Source organism: Paramormyrops kingsleyae, chromosome 17 (genome assembly GCF_048594095.1).
Source record: "Paramormyrops kingsleyae isolate MSU_618 chromosome 17, PKINGS_0.4, whole genome shotgun sequence".
Classification (NCBI taxonomy): domain Eukaryota; kingdom Metazoa; phylum Chordata; class Actinopteri; order Osteoglossiformes; family Mormyridae; genus Paramormyrops; species Paramormyrops kingsleyae.
In genome coordinates this window covers 4,110,385-4,129,204 of record NC_132813.1, presented here as the reverse complement: position 1 = coordinate 4,129,204, position 18,820 = coordinate 4,110,385, and the positions used below count along the sequence as shown (strand labels likewise).

At 43.2% G+C, this 18,820-nt stretch overlaps 3 protein-coding genes across 8 annotated transcripts; all 3 read left to right on the top strand.

Moving 5' to 3' along the window:
- The first annotated feature begins 133 nt into the window (after nucleotides 1-133).
- LOC111857171 (transmembrane 4 L6 family member 1) lies at nucleotides 134-3,585 on the top strand. 2 transcript variants are annotated; one of them, XM_072701373.1, is made up of 6 exons: nucleotides 134-239; nucleotides 2,018-2,196; nucleotides 2,342-2,410; nucleotides 2,498-2,652; nucleotides 2,832-3,024; nucleotides 3,457-3,585. In XM_072701373.1, exons 2-6 carry the CDS (start codon nucleotides 2,020-2,022, stop codon nucleotides 3,469-3,471), a joined length of 609 nt encoding a protein of 202 aa, XP_072557474.1. In that variant the 5' UTR covers nucleotides 134-239; nucleotides 2,018-2,019; the 3' UTR covers nucleotides 3,472-3,585. The 2 variants fall into 2 exon arrangements, with proteins under 2 accessions (XP_072557474.1, XP_072557473.1); XM_072701372.1 differs by lacking the exon at nucleotides 134-239 and adding an exon at nucleotides 315-1,421.
- On the top strand, nucleotides 3,564-12,208 carry LOC111849770 (P2Y purinoceptor 14-like). 5 transcript variants are annotated; one of them, XM_072701371.1, is made up of 4 exons: nucleotides 3,564-3,631; nucleotides 7,032-7,149; nucleotides 7,495-7,567; nucleotides 10,718-12,208. In XM_072701371.1, exon 4 carries the CDS (start codon nucleotides 10,729-10,731, stop codon nucleotides 11,698-11,700), a length of 972 nt encoding a protein of 323 aa, XP_072557472.1. In that variant the 5' UTR covers nucleotides 3,564-3,631; nucleotides 7,032-7,149; nucleotides 7,495-7,567; nucleotides 10,718-10,728; the 3' UTR covers nucleotides 11,701-12,208. The 5 variants fall into 5 exon arrangements, with proteins under 5 accessions (XP_072557472.1, XP_072557471.1, XP_072557470.1 ...); XM_072701370.1 differs by having other exon boundaries at nucleotides 10,715-12,208; XM_072701369.1 differs by having other exon boundaries at nucleotides 10,645-12,208.
- A 3,006-nt stretch (nucleotides 12,209-15,214) lies between these two features.
- gpr171 (G protein-coupled receptor 171) lies at nucleotides 15,215-18,516 on the top strand. Its single transcript, XM_023823117.2, has 2 exons — nucleotides 15,215-15,514; nucleotides 16,541-18,516. Exon 2 carries the CDS (start codon nucleotides 16,578-16,580, stop codon nucleotides 17,574-17,576), a length of 999 nt encoding a protein of 332 aa, XP_023678885.2. The 5' UTR covers nucleotides 15,215-15,514; nucleotides 16,541-16,577; the 3' UTR covers nucleotides 17,577-18,516.
- The last annotated feature ends 304 nt before the right edge of the window (nucleotides 18,517-18,820 follow it).

The window sequence follows — 18,820 nt, the reverse complement described above, 5'->3', positions numbered from 1 at the left end:
TTTAATTAATTTTAGCTCTGAGCCTCATATAAAGTAATTCATTTATTGCATTGTCCTGACACCAAAGACTTTCCTGGTTAGAGCATGGTCACTAATTCATCTGTTGTTCTGTAAGGTTGTGCTGTTTTTCTTCATTAAAGGCTGTATGATGTGTCGTGGGATCGATGCCAGCTGAACGAAGCACCATGCCGCTTTGTGACTAGTTTGCCCCAAAAGTGGTCCCAGTTAGCTTTTCCCAGGTAGGTTAAGATTGATAAGCTCAAGTGTGCCTTGTGGTTATCTGAATAAGCACATGGGCTGCGACGCGGTGTCTTCCTCGTGTCATCGTCCCTCGTGCCTGGTCACAGTTTCCCCACCCTGCCCACGTACTCGGTATGGATGCTAATATTATCTTGTGGAAGGAAATATGGAAATGAAACGGTGAACTATTTTTGCTGCTGTGTGTCCCCTCTCTCTACAAAAATGGAGGAGATATTAATGGTAGTGCGCTGATGATTACACTCCCTAAGGGGGAAGTAGGACATTCCAGAAAATCTGCCTGGTGGTACCAGCAACTGCTCTGTGCATCTGTCATCACGGTTGTGGTTTGTGTGGTTTGTGTGTGATTTAGTATGACAGCAGCCTGGGAAGCTCACAGGGTCACATGATGTCCATCTAATAACCAAAACAGCCATATTTGGTCAAGTAGTCAATGTGGCTTTACATTTTCTCTTGGATTCTGATGACTTGTCACTTGGTCATGTGATTTGGCCATGTGATAGCCTCGTCACGCTAGCTTTTTCTCATGCTGTCAAAAGAAATGCTGTTAACATCAAGGGATAAATCATGACCTATTTCCTTAACAGTTATCTGGCAAGGTTTCTGGTGTTTGCTGTGATTGTTTCACAAACATTTTTCTCAAGATGGCGCAACTGTCCATGATGACCTATGTAAGGAGTTTGATGCAGTAATAAAATGGATTAGCATACATTTCAGGACTCATACACTGGCCACCAGCAAAGCCCCATACTGAAGTGAGGGGTGGAGTGTGTGTCCCATGCAGAGACAGATACACAGACCCCATGTAGTTCCTCTTCTCAGTCCCAAAATAATCCTAAAAGCACCCTGTTGGAAGAGGAATTATCCTGCAGCTCATTACCAGTGTACACTCATAGAACAAGAAAAACATTTCTTAATCTTGTGTTTTACTGATAAAAAGTTATTTTTGGGATCCTTAAAGGTGTAGTGTAGTGAGTTGATCAGAAATACCATTGGATGCAAGCTGTGTGTGTGTGTGTGTGTGTGTGTTGGGGGGGGGGGGGGGTTGGACACTATTTAGACAGAGTCAGAAGCTTCCTCATCCCTCTCAGTACAGGACAAATCTTACACTACTTCACACAGCGCAGTCGTCTTGGAGGTGAATCTGTCCATTTTCTGTTCAGGTATGTGCTTCTTTTGCACTCTATCTTTGTTATGGCTTTTAAGATAATTTATTCGACATTGCGCATCACTTTTATACAATACTGTTCAAAAGTCTTCGGCAGTCAAAAATGTTTAAAGATATTTATCTGAGTAGTAAGTGCGCATTTGCTCGGAACAAAAAAATCTGTTTAACATTAGAAATATGCATATTAAGACTTGACACAATAAAAACGAATAAGAATTTCTTCTGTTCTCCGAAAAGTTACTGATATCTAGTTGGATGGCTAGATGAAGACCGCTTTGGTTCCCAAACATCTCCTTAGTGGCACCTCAGCCATTCCATGTATTTACTAAATTTCTCCACCAGCTCACTTAATTTTTTTTTATTAGTTTAAGAAAAGCCAATGAGATATTGATTAGCTATGCCAGGGGTGCTGGTTGTCCAGTCAAAAAACACATGGCTGTTTTGATTGGTTGCTGCAAATTCTGGGGTGACTTTAGCAGAAGTATTGGAATAGCTAAGTTAACACACTTTGACAGGCATAACATCATAGTTTTACATCAACATGAAGATCATTTAAACATGGGAGGCTCACCCCACCTCTGCTTCTTGCAGGGATGTGCGTCGGCCGCTGCTCCAGGTTTGTGGGCTGGTCCCTGGTTCCCATGTCAGTCCTGTCCATGCTCAGCAACACCCTGCTGCTCTTCCCTGACCTAAAGGCACGATACCTGCTGGAGGGTCATGTGACTCCTGAGGCGACCTGGAGTACGGGTCTCTGGGCGTCTGGGCTCCTGGTGAGGCTCCGCTGTGTGTGTTTGGGAGATTTAATCTTAATGTGTGTGATTTTGTAGGATTAATAGTCTCTTTCCCTGTCTCTTTTGCCCTGTGTATGTAAGTCTCTTGCTGTATCTCACTGCGCGTGTGCGCCTGTTCCCACAGGTTCTTGTTGCGGCTAGAAGCTTCATATCTAACAATCTGCAGAGGAGTTGCTGTGGTTTCAGAATAGAGGTTAGCTGATCCTGTGACATTTGGGTCCTGCTGGTTGTGTGTGTGCGTGTGTGTTGGTAACCTCTGTGTGTTATTACATGTGTGCAGATGATGTGGCAGATTGGGACATCCTCTGTAGCAGTAGCTGCAGCAGGAATCTGCTTCCTGATCAGCAGCGCAGGACTGGCATGTGGCCCCCTCTGTCTTCACAATAGCACCGAGGGGCTGATCTGGGATCAGCCACTGAAGAAGCTGATACGCAGGTGTGCGCTGCCTTCTCTCCCACACAAACACACTCAGTAGCCACAAACCAGATCAGCCATGGATGTCTTTGCAGATGTGCATGTGTATAAATATGTGGATTTTTATTGAAATGTCTGTGTATTCACATTTCATGTACTTTGCGTACTTTGTGTGTGTGTGTCTGTGTGTGTCTGTGTAGGGGCAGCCCTTACTTCCCCATCCAGGCGTGGCAAACACTGACCTGTGAGGAGCCCAGCGGCGTGGTCCCATGGAACGCGGTGCTCTTCTCTGTTCTCTTGGCAACCAGTGGCATCCAGGTGCTGCTGTGCGCCGCGCAAACACTCAACGCTCTACTGGGCATGCTCTGTGGACAAGGCTTTGGCAGGAACAAGGTACGATGGGAAACGGTGCGCCCATGTGTATCTGCAGGAGGGTGACTCACTGTGGGACAACCCCCCCCCCCCCCCACTGCTGGGTGGCAAGAGTTGGTGTGAGGCTGCGCTGTGATGTGACATTATTCTGGGAGTCGCTTATTAAAATAGCTCTGCTGATGTCCAACCAAACATAGCTTTTAAAATGTTTTACCTTTGAATCACCGTAATGAACAGGGCATTGAGTTCACTTGATTGGGCAATTAGTAAAAGTAAAGAAATGTGATTGGCTACTAGTGAGTATCATTCATCAGTTAGACTCCCCTCCTCTGTTGTGGTAACAAAAACAGACTTTTACCCAACTCTCCACACCAGAAAGTCCTCACTGTTTTTCACCCTTGATCTGAGTGCTAATGCAGGGGTCTGTGAACGAAAGCTTCTCTCCTACTACAGGTTAGCCCAGCCTGAGGACGGAGTTGGGGGAAGGGGGCCAAGCTTCTGCATCACCATGGAACAGCTAGCAGCACACGCCATGACTTCCTGAGGTGGAAAAGAGGAACGGGAAGTACAGACTTAGTGAATAGAAAGAGCGCCATCTGGTGACTGCCGAGATTAATGTCGTTCTGCGGTATGTATTTCTGGAATCTTCCGCTGGGTCTTCCTTCCAGAATGGGACGTTCGCTCAGAAACAGAGGAGTGCCATGGTTCTGCAGCTCACATTCTTTATCTTTGAACATTTCCGTTGTTTTCTGAGGTCAATTTTCTTTTTAAATGATATTTTTCAAGGTTTTTTATATTTTTCAGCACAAAAATCATTAGGAAATAATTAAATATTTTCCCTTCTTATTATTAAATATTTATTATTCTTTTTGCGATCTATTAAATATTAACTGATTTTGCTTCCCTTGTTTTTCAGTTGTTTATCTGTAATGAATGAAATGTTGCTGTATCCACTTTGTATTTCGCTATGTTAGCTCTTGTTTTTCCATCACTCATGAAAGAAATGCATTATGGTGCTGATGCTTCTCTCTGGTGATCATGTGCAGTAATAACAGTGATAATATGGAAGTCATCTGAAATGTGGCTGAGATGCAGTTGGCTTGTGGAGAGTTGGTTGTTCCTGAATGTGGTAGTCGGTGTTCTGATGCTGCGAGATCTACCACCAGAATGAGTGGACATTGCAGAGCAGCCTCGAGGTTACCCTGCACACATGACCAGCGTGAGAGATTTGAAGATAGGTGGATGGATCTCTTTCCACGACCCAAATACACTTTCGTTTTCTCACCTCTCCCCTTGTGCTGATACCAGTGCCACAGTAAATCCCACCACAGTCTCAAATTAGGCAGCTGGTACTTCCCCTCATCTTCAGGTCATGGACTCTTCTGATGGCTGATCCACAAGAGATGAGTACAGGACCATCTACTGCAAGATAAAACCTTATGGTTCCCCTTCCCTTGCCCCGGACCGCACAGGTTCGGCCAGATGCATCAGCAGGGCTGCACTGGCGTTTACTTTAGAGAATACAGTTACAGAACTGTCAAAAGGCGCATTACCCATTCAGCCACACTGAGTCACAAAGAGAAAGGACAGTGTAAGACAATATACACTGCAATAGTACCCACGACACTCACAAGAGACGCATCCCGCCAAACAACTACCTCTTCACCAGGCTGAGGTCTGAAAAGCACTTCTGCTGTCTCTCAGTGAGACCTGACAGGCTCAGAAGGAGCTTCCAACCTCCAGCCGTCAGATCACTCAATACCCCTACAACACTTATGATTAAACACTCTCTTTGCATATGTGACATGCACTTTATTTCAGCCATCCTTCTTATCTCTGATCTTTTTTTCTTTTATTTTTCTATATAACTTTATGTTCCTTATTTATAACATATTTATTGTCATCATTGTTTTATTGCCACTACTTTTTTTATTATGGAAGAGTTGATCACTTTTCATTTCACTGCAGCATATAGTCTGACTGTATACCTTGCATATGCCAAATAAAAAAATCCTTGAATACAAAACTTTAGACGGAGCATCATGCCCCCCACTCCCCCATTATCCTTCTTTTTTGAGGGGGTGTCCATGCATGCAGAATCAGCATTTTTGATCCTCAGACCCATTGCCTCCATAAGCATCATAAGGACAGCACACCTGCTTAACCTCGGACTGCCTGCTTGGCATGACGACCGGCTCCTTCCCTGCCTGGCTGGAAGACGATCCCCATTAGCTTGATGTTATTTCTATGCACTAGGAACATGGTGGTTTAAACACCATGGTGGTGTGTATGTTGATGCTTCCATGTCTCATTCTCGCCAGTGCGGGGAAGCAATAAAAAAGGCCAATAGGATGTTGGGGTATATCTCCAGGTGTGTGGAGTTTAAGTCAAGGGAGGTAATGCTAAGATTATACAATTCCTTGGTGAGACCTCACCTAGAATATTGTGTGCAGGTTTGGTCACCATATCTTAAAAAGGACATTGCGGCCTTAGAAAAGGTGCAGCGTTGAGTCACAAGAATGATTCCTGGTCTTAGAGGAATGTCATACGAGGAAAGGTTAGTTGAGCTAAATCTGTTCAGCCTCAAGCAAAGGAGACTGAGGGGGGACATGATCCAGGTCTATAAGATTCTAACAGGTTTGGATGCTGTTCAACCGAATAGTTACTTCAGCATTAGTTCAAATACAAGAACTCGTGGCCATAGGTGGAAATTAGCGGGAGAACATTTCAAACTGGATTTAAGGAAGCACTTCTTTACACAGCGTGTAGTCAGAGTATGGAATAGTCTTCCTGATAACGTAGTGCAAGCTGAATCCTTGGGTTCCTTTAAATCAGAGCTAGATAAGATTTTAACAACTCTGAGCTATTAGTTAAGTTCTCCCCAAGCGAGCTCGATGGGCCGAATGGCCTCCTCTCGTTTGTATAGTTCTTATGTTCTTATGTTCTAACATTGCACCAGAAACACAATGACCAATGCCACGCAAAAGTCTCTAAAAGAATATCTGCCTGAGCAATTTCCTGGAACCGTTATCTTTGGAATCTGGGCAAACTGTGATGTTAGTAGTGTGAAGCAACAACAGAAGATCAAGAAGCATAATAACCAGTAGCCAGTGTCCGGTATTTCTGACTTGGAAGACAGATATAAGCCAGTGCCTCCAACAGCTTGCACTAAATAAGCAGGTGGTGTTTTCTTTAGACAAATATAGATTTCCTTTTTGTTCCCCGGGAGACATTTTTATGTTCAATAAACAAAATATATTTTTAGAATGTTATTTCCTTCTTTTTGTCCCATTTTTTTTCTTTTAGATGTAAACATGCATGATTAACAGATTCAAGATGCAATATCAGGTTCTGCTTCAGTGCTGACTAATAACCCTAAGCCTATCATTATCAGGAATTATCTTGCAGTGGGTGTTATTAACCCTTCATGCTGTCATCCATCTTCCAGGGCGTCATTTCTGCCCTTGTTCCCTGTGTATCGAGTTGCCCGGTTCTTCCCCCAGTCCAAAGACATGCAGTTAAGCAAACTGGCATCTCTACAGGTGGGAAAGTTAGAGCGATTCCTAAAATATTCAGAACATAATTGGATTGGTCTGGATTGGAGCCTCAATGTGATTTGTTTTTGTCGGGCCCAAAATCTGTGATGTGTGTGTCCTGTGAAGGACTGTCATCTCATCCAGGGTGTCCCGCTTTGCATTCTGGGAAAGACCCCAGGCCCCCCTTGTGAGCCAATACAGGGAAAGCAATTGTAAGATGTCGTCGTGCCTATTTCAGAGCATCACGGCAAAGCAGCCAGAGGAAACAACCTGACTTTTCGGTCAGTGTGCTGAGCCCAAGGTCATCGTGCAAATGTAGCAGATAGTGCTGCCTTGTGGCTCCTGCCGGGGCAGGATGTGGCAGCTTTGCAGCAGTATTCTAAAGGAAGACCATTAGAAGCCAAAGTACAGCAGGGGCAGTACACCTTGGTGTTAAGGGGGCCAACTGTTCACACTCATTTAGGTGAGTAAGTAAACTGTTCCAACTTTTAGGTACCAAGCAGCCGAATAAGCTGATTGTGTTGAGAGGACATCATTTCCTCCATGGGGCACCGTGGAAGACCACCACGTCACACTTCCTGCAGAGGAGTTGCACTTTTTGCTGACACTGGTGAGTTGAGACCTTCGCCCGCATCTGGTTCCCCAAAGTTCATCTGAAAACACAAGAACATGAAAGACTAGAGAAGCTTCATCTCCCTTGGTGGAGCAGAGACTGAGCAGAGGAACTCTGTGGCCCCCTGCTCAAGCACTATACCCTGTTTCTTCAATAAAAGCACTTGATCACACAGAGGACAGTAATGTATACTGTAAATATGCAAACATTTTTACAAGAGAAAACAGTTTCACAATGATGGTTTGTATGTATATGTATGCATGCGTGTGTGTGAGAGAGAGAGAGAGAGAGAGAGATGCGGACGTGGTTATTTCCAACTGTGTTAATGTGACACGCTCACAGACCCTGTAAGGGACACCGACGAGCAGCAGGACCCCTGGCTCAGGACATTTTTGGGAGAAGCACCTTCTTCAAGGTTAGTGACATATGGAAATCTTCGTACCCGGAGGTGGCTTGATTCACGACTCAGTTTTTTTTAAATACTCCACTTGTATTTGGATATTGCTGACTACAAATATGACTTAGACTTATCATAAATGACTCACATTCTAACACCGCAGTTAATTTTACTTTCCATCTCAATTTTTCCCATCGTCACCAACTCCACAATTGTGTTTTCAACTGCTCTTATCTGAATCTCTTATCTGTGCTGTTTGCTCCCATAACTTACTGCATCCACCAGGCGGTCGATAAATTATTTGTTGATAGTAGGAAGCAACTGTGGCAGCATTGGTACCAAAAACCTTTGGCTACTGAAATTTTTAAGCAGACTATGTTTAAAAAAAGAAGTACAACAGTATGCAAAACGTGGGACGAAATATCTGACACTGACGACAATAAACAAAGTACAACAGTATGCAAAACGTGGGACGAAATATCTGACACTGACGACAACTTAAAATTTCATTCTATATTTCAAGACCCATAAAGAGAGGATGGTAAACTAGCAATAACTTATTGAAGGTGCAAATTAGCATCTTACTTTAATGTTAAATGTCCCGGTCCTTTTGTTTGTATTACATTAGTGATGTTGCATTTTCTAAAGATTTCCTAACAGTCTGACAGGACGCTAGGGTTAGGGTTACGGTCTTGAGGCTAAACTCTGCAGTGCTGGTTTAAAGCCTTGTACCCTTACAAAATTACTGCTCAGGATTTTTCATGCATTCACATAAACGTTCTGATTGTCAGCTGTCTGGTCCTTGATTTGTGGAAGATATTAGGGGCGTAATGGTTGGCCTATTCACAAAAGTCAAGGTTCGGTGGAAACCTCGGTTATGGGTTCACGGTTCGGTTAATTAGAACTGCAAACAAACACAATTAGGAACAGTTGTAAACCAAAGGCAATGCGTTAGTTATGTGCACATTGTAAAAATAAATATGGGAAATTTTTTATGAAAAATATAACATCGTAACAGTATGGTTATATCTGTTGCGATAAACACCCTGCGGTCTGCATTTCGTGGCAAATCGCTTTAAATATCAAATTGAGAATAACTTGCAGCGGCTGTTCCTGCCTTGTTCTGGCTGTACCCACACTCGGATAATCTCAAGTTGGCATGTTTGATCATTCAACCAACATATCCGATTTCGGTAAAACAGATTCGATATAGAATCTTGGTTGTTAGCAACTCTCTCCAGGGCACAGTAATTACTAGGAAACCAAATGTCGATCTGCCGATTATGACCTACCTGCCATAACAATTTACAGCCACAATTAGGCTACTTGTGAACTTATTCGTTTACTTGCGCTTACTGAAACGAAAATGATGAACCGAACGGTATACGACGAATACGTTACAGCCGTAGAAGACATGCCCATATTTTGTCTTATAAAGTTATATTTAACCTATTTTACATCATTCATGTATTTAATTTTTGCCTGGATGTGTAGTGTTGTACAGTAATTCTGTTGCGTGCAGCGACGTATCAGGGTCAACTTTGGTCAGCTGGCTGGCGTGAGATTTTCAGGTCGAGATAACTGTATTACCTTGCAAATAGCCTATATGGTTTGCAAATTACCCCAACGCTTTTCATGAAGCTAATTTTAGGTTTATAATGGAATAATATACATTTGCCGTGAGATTTCTTGCGAGTGTCACACCAGATGCGTGAGAGTTGACTTATTTCTAGTTAACAGATCTGGTGCATGGGGTGTATAAATACAGGATTTATTTAGTGTTACAATATCACTTGGAATACAACTGTAATATTACTTGGAATCCAGGTCATTTGGTGCATGAAGTAATTGGGAATTCCCTAACTAAAACTAGTGTGTGAAATTATTACATAAAGCCACAGGAACTTTGTCATTAGTTTATGGGGAGCAAAAGGATTTCGTGGTATATCTAGTTGTAATTCACACATTACGTCATTAGCACGACTGAAGTATGATTTGTACCCTTATTACAAAGTGTGACCCTTTTTGGCCAATACAGTGTGAGTGTGTGTGTGTGTGACAAAGCTTTAAAACATTTTTTTTAAGATTTCTGTATGTATTTTCTTTAGAATTGTTTTGGATGTGAATTGTTGAGCACTGTTAAAATGCAATGGCAAATGTGCATAATTTAGAGTGAAAAAGAAATCAAAATATTTAATGTCAACTTATTTGAATCGTTTACTACAGGAACTCTTTCCCAATGGAGATGAAAAAATTAGTACACTTGAAAAAGATTAGCAGTGAACTGACAACTTTTTTAAATGAATCACTATTAAATGCATTACATTATTACTTAATTAACCACTATCACATTACCATGGTTACTAATTTGACTAAGATGACTTTATTTGACTTCCTTTATTCTGAGAAGCATGACTTGACATTTGACTTGATAATTGATGGTTAGCACTTGTGAATTCCTTGTGACTCTTGTATATGTGACTTAGTCCCACGTCTCTATGCACCTCTGCATCACATCCATACGTATAAGTGTTTGACCGGGGAACGGTGACAGACGAGCTGGTAATATGTCCATGTTAAGTGAGATCTCACGTTCCACTTTGTGCAGAGAGTGAGTACTTGTACGTTTGTGCATTACAGCCTCAACTCAGACGCACGCAGTGAATACTGTGTTTCTGTGGTACATGCACTTGTTTCCAATTATGACAAATCACTTTAATTAAGATGCATACTAAGTTTTTATGACAAAGTATTTTAATTAAAGCATATACTGTGTTCTGATCTTTAACAAAGAACAGCAGTGTGCTGGTTTTAAAGTAGGACACACACACTGTGTACTGATTTTAATCTAAGAAACATATGGTATGTACTGGTTTTAAGCTAAGATACATACAATGTATACTGGTTTTAATCTAAGGCACGTACCATATGTACTGGTTTTACTCTAATACACATATGGTGTGTACTGGTTTTAAGCTAAGACATTTGCATTGTGTACTGGTTTTAATCTAAGACATATGCAACGCGTACTGGTTTTACTGTAATATACAATGTGGTGTGTATTGACTTTGTGCAATGTGTTGTATTGGTCTCAGATTAAGACACCTGCAACGGATACTGAGGTTTCCACCAAGACATATACACTACTGCGAATTCTCTCTTCAGCAGAACCAGTAAACATGAACTCCAGTAATACAAGCCAACTGTCCAATGAGACTGACCTGACCAGCCTCTTCACCCGCGAGGTTCGGCCCGCACTCTACCTCCTGGTGTTCGGCGTGGGTCTGGTGCTCAACATCCTGGCTGCCTGGATCTTCTTCAGAGAGCTGGGGGGCTCCGGCCTGGTGGTCTACCTGAAGAACATGGTGGTGGCAGACCTGCTGATGCTGTTCGCCATTCCCTTTCTTGTCGCGGGTCAGCTGGGCATCGGTCAGTGGTTCGTGTGCCGCTATGGTGCCGTGCTCTTCTACGGCAGCATGTACGTCAGCATCGTGTTCCTGGGACTCATTGGCCTGGACCGCTATGTGAAGGTCATATGTTCCACTGCAGGCCCTAGTCGTTTCCAGGGGGTGACGTTTGCTCGCACTGCATCTGTACTCACTTGGGTCCTGCTGGCTGTAATAACTCTACCTAACAGCATGCTGAGCAGCAAAAACATAGCGGAACTGGGTGGCACCTCAGACTGCATGCGTTTGAAGACCCCGCTGGGCATCAGCTGGCACAACGCCTCTTCCATCACGTGTGTGTCCATCTTCTGGGCGGTTCTGCTGCTGCTGATCTTCTGTTACGCTGCCATCGCCCGGCGCGTATCGCAGTCGCACCAAGGAGAAGCTCGCAGAAAGTCCATGCGCAGCATCATCAGCATCCTGCTGGTATTCAGCATCTGTTTCGTCCCGTATCACGCATGCCGTGTGCCCTACACGCTCAGCCAGGGCTCCTCCACGTTCTACAGCCAATACACTCGCTACGTCCTCTCCCAGCTGAAGGACACCACGCTTCTCCTGTCCGCCTGCAACGTCTGCTTGGACCCTGTGATCTACTTCCTCATGTGCTCGACCTTCCGGAAGGCATTGATCAGGAAGCTGTCATGCAGAGCTTCTCCGGTCAACAGCAGAGCCGTAACAACTGCTCCAAGCGTCAGCAAAGTGTAAAGGGGTCTCCGAGTCGGTGTGGGGAGAGGTGTTGTGCTTCAGCCTGCTTATAACAGCACCTGTGCCTCATGGTACCATAACCGGATGACAACAGACAGACCCTCCTGTCTCTGAAGATTCCATCATTTAAGGAAGATACGGGAAATGGACTCAGGGAGGGCACTGTGTCCAGGGGAGACACAGGAAGTGGCTCTGACAGACGGCTCCACAACAGGAAGTTGAGCAGGTGCCTGACAGGGACATAAGCACGTCCTCCCCAATGCCTTTTATCTACTTCCTCATCCCATCTAGCGTTTTTATCTCTGCTTTGGGTGAGAATATAAACGCAGCTGAGAAAACATAGCGCGCAATATTTATACATGTCTATATCTGTCACAAGGAGTTACAGATAATTTGCTAAAAATGTCTTGCATTCCTGTTCGGATGATTTCTGCTGAAATGAGTTTCTATTAATTCTGTTATTCCTAATAGGCAGTAGTTTCACAATGTGCATATATATACACACACACAGTCCTGTTTTTTAAATATATATATATATATATATTCTATTATTTTGTATAAAGATAAATAGCATTTCAGATACTTGTGGGTCTGGTCATCATTGCCGCTTGGCTGCGTTTGTTGCTAAAGCTTCAAGCAGCCTCAGATCAGTGCTTCTCCAACATCTGCTTGCTCTGCAGATTAATGCATGGATGAGGATACCTGTCCATACTGCGTCTATGCATAGGAATTATCTATAAATCCATCTGCCAATTTTCTATAACTTCTTTTTCAAGGAGGCAAGGTTCTCAAGGCTGGGGACACTCTAGATAGGATGCCAGTCAGTCACGCAACAGGGCAGGACTGGGTCCTAGTCACATGATGCACTCTACTTGGGGGGGGGGGGGGGGGGGTTAGAGAGGTGTTTTTTTCGTATGAAAAAGCTGCTGAACAGCATAACCTTCTACTTACTGCCGCTATGGTGTGCAGCTCCCAAAAATGTCCAGTATCACCAGACTGTTCATCAGGGGATAAAAGAATCCCTTGGACATTGGAGTTTGAGACATTTCAGTCTTCTGTCCCTTCCCAATATTATCCTTTAGAGCAGAGTTCCCTAATTCCAGTCCTGGGGGGCCAGAATCCAGCACAGTTTGCAGATTTCCCTGTTCAAACACACCCAGTAAACCTAGTCATTAGCTGATTAGGATGTGTTTGAGCAGGGAAATCTGGCGCTTCCGGAACTCTCAGCACTTGTCACTCACAAAATGTGACAAATATACAACGTTTAAACTGATATCACTCGAGAGCAGTGTGACTCGTAGTTATGTGCATGTTACTTAATTTTTAAACGTGTGCATGAGCCTTGCAAACGCTGTGTGATGATACTGAGCAGCTTGAAAACTGCTGCCTTTTCCTCCACTCCACTGTAACTTGCAACACTGAGTCATGGGGGTTGCAGCACTAAACCCAAACAAACCGCCGATTTTTGAAAAACTGCCCGATTGCCCAGACGGGGGCCCAGAAAGAGGATGTATCTGGGGAAAGCCGGACATTTGGTAACCTGATCCCTGGCAAGCTGTGAGAACTCCTAGGGGAGTCAGTGTCGATTAACCTGTTCCAACCTCGAAACATCAGAGACACAGAGAAATCAACTGAAAATCTGTAACCTCAAGGAAAACCATTAATAAAGCCTTTACATATCTTAAAATATCACTCTTCACATTTAGTTAGTGGTCTCTGCAACTTTGGTTATCACCACATCAGATATAGCCAAAAGTATTGGGACACCTGGTCATTACACCAACAGGAACTTTTATGACATCCCATACTAAATCCATAGGCATCAATATGGAGCTGGTCTCCCCTTTGAAGGTATAACGGCTGCAGATCTTCTGGGATGGCTTTCCATAAGATTACACAGTGTGTTTATGGAGGGAATTTTTGCCCATTAATCCAGAAGAGCATTTGTGAGGTCAGGCACTGATGAGAATGTGAAAGCCTGGCTCACAATCTCTATTCTCGCTCATCCCAAAGGTGTTAGGTGGGGTTGAGGTCAGGGCTCTATGCAGGCCCGTAAAGTTATTCCACACCAAACTCACCCAACCATGTCTTAATGGACCTTGCTTTGTGCACTGGGGCACGATCATGCTGGAACTTCCCCAAACTGTTCCCACAAAGCTGGAAGCTTAGAATTGTCCAAAATGTCTTGGTATGCGGAAGCATTAAGAGTTCCCTTCACTGGAACTGAGGGGCCTAACCCACCCCATGAAAAAAATATCCATACCATTATCCCTCCTCCACCAAACTTTACAGTTGGCATAAGGCAGTCAGGCAGGTAACGTTCTCCTAGCACCCGGTAAACCCAGACTCGTCTGTCAGACTGTTATAACCATGAGTGATTATATCTTCACACTGAACAGGAAGTCTGCATACAGCACATATTATAAAGATCTCTCAGTTTGTCTCAATCATAATGATATTTCATGATTTTAATTTTGTGCAGCATGCAACTTGCTTCCACGTCCACATCCTGTCACTTGGTGCACTGCGCAGGGCTCATGCTTGTACCTTTTTCTAAATCCCTGCTCTTTTCTTCATTGACTCTGCTGGTTTAGAACGGCTGAAGTGTGGGAGCCAAGCTGGTCAGCTAGTAATAACTATGGGAGAATTTCCACGCCGTGTGCTAATCTTCACCGCTACATGCTGGGAGTTAAAGCCAGACATTCTCACGGCCCCTGTTCTGTGGCTTTACTCCATTACTCAGTAGCATTTAGCTACATCCCTCCCCAGTCTATGTTTCTTTTTAATTTTTGCCTTCTTTGCACCCCCTCTCTCCTTCTCCTTCTTGCTGTCATTGTCCTTTATTTTTTGTAACACATTGCTGCCAGTTAAGCTCATACATGTTCCACATGCTGCAATTCAAGGCAGACCAGGACTGTACCACTTGGGGTGGAGGTGCTCGTTTACTTCCCCAAATTACCAAAAACAGAGATTTTATTGTGGACTGTGATGCAGTGACCTTATGTGTGTGTTTTGGCAATATATGGGAGACATCAAGGGTATGTGATTGCTCGTCTCTTAGCCGACCAGGTGACACAGCAAGCCGCTTCATGTTCAACAAGAAACTCCATATTGTTAGCATACAGTAATCGACCTGAACTGGACCACTGGGAAATCTGATTACTACACTAACATTGAACAGACGATCACAGACACAATCACTCACTATAGGCAATTTACAAACAGCAGTTCACCTAACAGTCTGCTGCATGTTTGGCTTCACTTTTTGTCTTGCATTAAATTTCTTGCCGCTGCTTAAAGAGCAATCTTTGGCAGCTAAAATGCTTGAACATAAAGAGCAATTTCACATGATGACATTTTCAGTAAGACCAGATCACTCAGACCATATATGTCACTTCATTTCCTATGAGTTTGGAAATGCAGACTGAGTCATTTCTCGCTCTGGTGATTAATAGCTAACGTGGTTGTCTAGGGGTGGATAAGGAAGTGGCAGAACACATGCTCAGAGACATAATCACGCAACAACTAAAAAGCCGCTCATTAAGTATCGCTCTTCTGATGCCATGGTGTTCACATCGCATGAAATCCCATAAAAATGAAACGGCAAGAGAACAGTGGGGACATGTGATTGGTCTCTTTGAACACGAGTCCGATAATCTCTCTGTGACGTCAATGCGATCAACTTAAGGAAGGAGACATCGCTTCACTGAAGAGACAGACAGAGGTAGTAGTGATTTACACAGGGAGGTCTACTTCCTGTCTTTCATACTCGCCCGTGAAAATCCATATATTCCTGCACAACTCCAAGGATGAGGTGAGTGCCATTATTTTGGACCATGTGATCTTGTCTCAGCTCCATTTCTTCCTCTTGACGTTACCGTGGCCATACACTACTTGTGGTTTACTTACAGCAAAGCATATGGATGTAGTAAGACCATAATTTTTGGGTTTACTCGTCTGCCTAAAAAAATCACTTTAACTGCATTTAATTCTTTTGTTTGAAAATCTGGAGAGTCCAAACACAGAACTACAGATCAACAGATGTGACCTTTAAAGCAGATTTTAAGTGCAGAAATTCATACTCAATCTGTATTTTTAAACATTTACACAGTGCCGGTGATGTTTGACATGTACATTTTAAAGTAAAATAATTATTCTGCAGTATTATTCTGGAGAATATTATCCGACCACCTTATTGTTTTATACCTTTATTTAGATGGCCACTTCACAAAAGTGTTTGAGCACTAAAAAGGAACAGAGAAACACTGTGTCTCAGACCTGAACCTGCAACATTTTAGGATAGACGTTTCGTTCTAGAATAGAAGTTTCGATCAAAACTGCATTTGACTGCTTTTTGTCTGATGTTTAATAGTAGTAATCTGCAGTATGATTATATCCAGAAGATGGGATTTCCCATGAGTAAAAGAGTGCTGTGCAACAGTCCCTCTACCTATCCACATGTCAGTCAAAGTAACGGTATTGACTCATAAAACATGACGAAGAGGACAGCTTAGGGAAATTCTCTCTCAGCTAAAGACAACATGTCAGAAGCAAATTAAGAACAGGAGCAATTCATAACTGCTAGATGTAACAGGGATGTGGGATCTGAACCCATTTCCCAAAGCCTGATGCTCCTGATCCTCATTCAGTTTCATTTCCTAAATCTGTCACACAATTTCCCTCAATAACAAAAGACTGTCATCTTTAATCCTTCATCAAACAGGCGTGTACTAGAAATGTGTTCTCTTTTTTCCCTACAGAACAATGAAAATAAGCACTTAAAAAAAATCACTGTTACTGTTTTTGTATTATAACAATAGGCTTTACTTATTTTTTGCAGGTTTTGATGGGCTTCTTCTACAATCTGATTCATCACCATGACACCGACCTCAGGTCAACTGCCCCGCACAGATGTCAGCAACATCTCTGAAGACTGCAGGGTCAATGACCAGATGCTGCCCTTTACCTTCTTCTACTCCCTCATCTTCCTGATAGGCATGGTGGGCAGTATGCTGGCTCTCTGGGTGTTCTGCTACAGTCGCGATGCCAAGAAATGCATCAACGTGTACTTGATCAACCTTCTCACCGCCAACTTCCTATTGATGCTGGCCCTGCCCTTCAAGATTACCATCGATCTGGGTGTGGCTTCCTGGAATCTCAAGATCTTTCACTGCCAGGTGTCTGCTGTGCTCATCTACATCAACATGTATGCCTCCATCATCTTCCTGGCCTTCGTCAGCGCTGACCGCTACCTACAGATAGCCAATAGCTCACGTTTCTTCCGTATCCAGGATGTGGGATTCGCGAGGATGATGTCACTGGTGGTGTGGGCACTTGTCCTGTTCATCATGGTACCTAACATGGCCATTCCCATTAAGACTATTCCAGAGAAGCCCCACGTCACCTGCGCTGAGTTTAAGCAGGTGGTAGGCCTCCACTGGCACACACTCACCAACTTCCTATGCATGGCTGTCTTCCTGAATGCCTCTGCAGTTGTACTGCTGTCCAATGGATTTGTGCTGAAGCGGCTCTGGGCCGGAAGGAGAGGGAATCCAGAAGAGCAAGATGGAGCCCGACGTGCCACAAGGAGCATCGGCACGGTGACGCTGGCCTACATCGTATGCTTCGTGCCCTACCACCTGGTCAGGACACCGTACACATTCACCCAGAACCAGGTTCTGAGCGGCTGCTCACTCAAACGCCAGCTCTTCCTGGCCAAGGAGTCAACGCTGCTACTGGCCGTCATGCACATCTGCTTGGACCCCGTCGTCTGCTTCTACCTGTCACACTCCTTCAGACAGAAGATCACTGAGGCTTTTCGGGCAGGGAGAACTAGCTTCCCACAGTATTTCCTTTCCAGGAATGGATCCCCTTAAAGCAAGATGGAGAAAAATATGCCAGATAACAGGTTGTTTCCAAAATGACACGAAGAGGACATTCTCCTTAATTCAACATGCGACCCATTCTCAGGATTAGTTTTATTAAAATTAATATATATGTTTTTTGAATGAGGGCTTGATAGAAGTAAATATATAAAGCTACTTATTTTGGTAGGTTTCAAAGTACAGATGTTTTACTGCTATGTTAAAATGCATTAAAAATTATTGCTTTGGTTAAAACCACCAGTTCCTCTTCCTGCAAACAAGAACGCACACAGTGTTACTGAATCGTGTATGGGGGGTTAAGTTTGCCTAGAAGCTAGACCACAAATAATGACAAGAACCAAGCCCCATGTCACCGCTGGTCACATGGTTCCTACAGCACAACCACTCAGAATTTAGCTTCTCATAACCACTCACCGCTGAGCCACGGCTCATAACCTGCAGTACAAAAATTTAAGGACGTACCAAGAGCAGAAAAACTCCCTCAGCTCATAGTTACTGCCATCTGCTTGTATTGAGCCCGTCACAGAATTCTACTGCATCAGGCATGTTTACTGCTTTCAGTACTGGTGTAGGAAATAGATGAACTTTGAAAGCTACTCAGGTAAACAAATTGCAATGAACCTGCTTGAATAAAGAACTGAATTCTGATCCCCCTACTGACACCCTGAAGAACTGCAGCCAAATATCATTCTCGATATCAGTTTTTTGGCTTTTTTTAAACTAGGGTGTTTAATTTAAGGAATAATATACTACAAGGAGTGCAGTTGTACTCCAATATGTCACGATTGTGATCCGGTTGTAGCCTCAGGCTTTTATGCAACAGTTCATCGCATAGCATATATAAGGTACAGTAACAGTAATGAGATAATGCAAATTTTCTTTATTTATTTAAACATTTATAGGCCTCCGCAAATAAAAATATTTTGTTCGATGTTTGTTTGTTTGTTTGTTTGGGAGGTGGTAAGAGAAAATAGGAGGAAAAAATTGGGTTTTATTAATCACCAAAAATTAGGAACATTAAAGAGAACACTACTGAACATGTTAGATTAACTTCACATAAAATAATTACACTGCTGTTCAAAAGTTTGGGGTCACTTAGAAATGTCCTTGTTTTCCATGGAAATATAGCTAAACACACAGGAAATAGTCATTTTTGAAATTAAAATAATAATTGTCAAAGAGTCTTCCATTTGCAGCAATTACAGCCTTGTAGACCTTGGGCATTCTAGATGCCA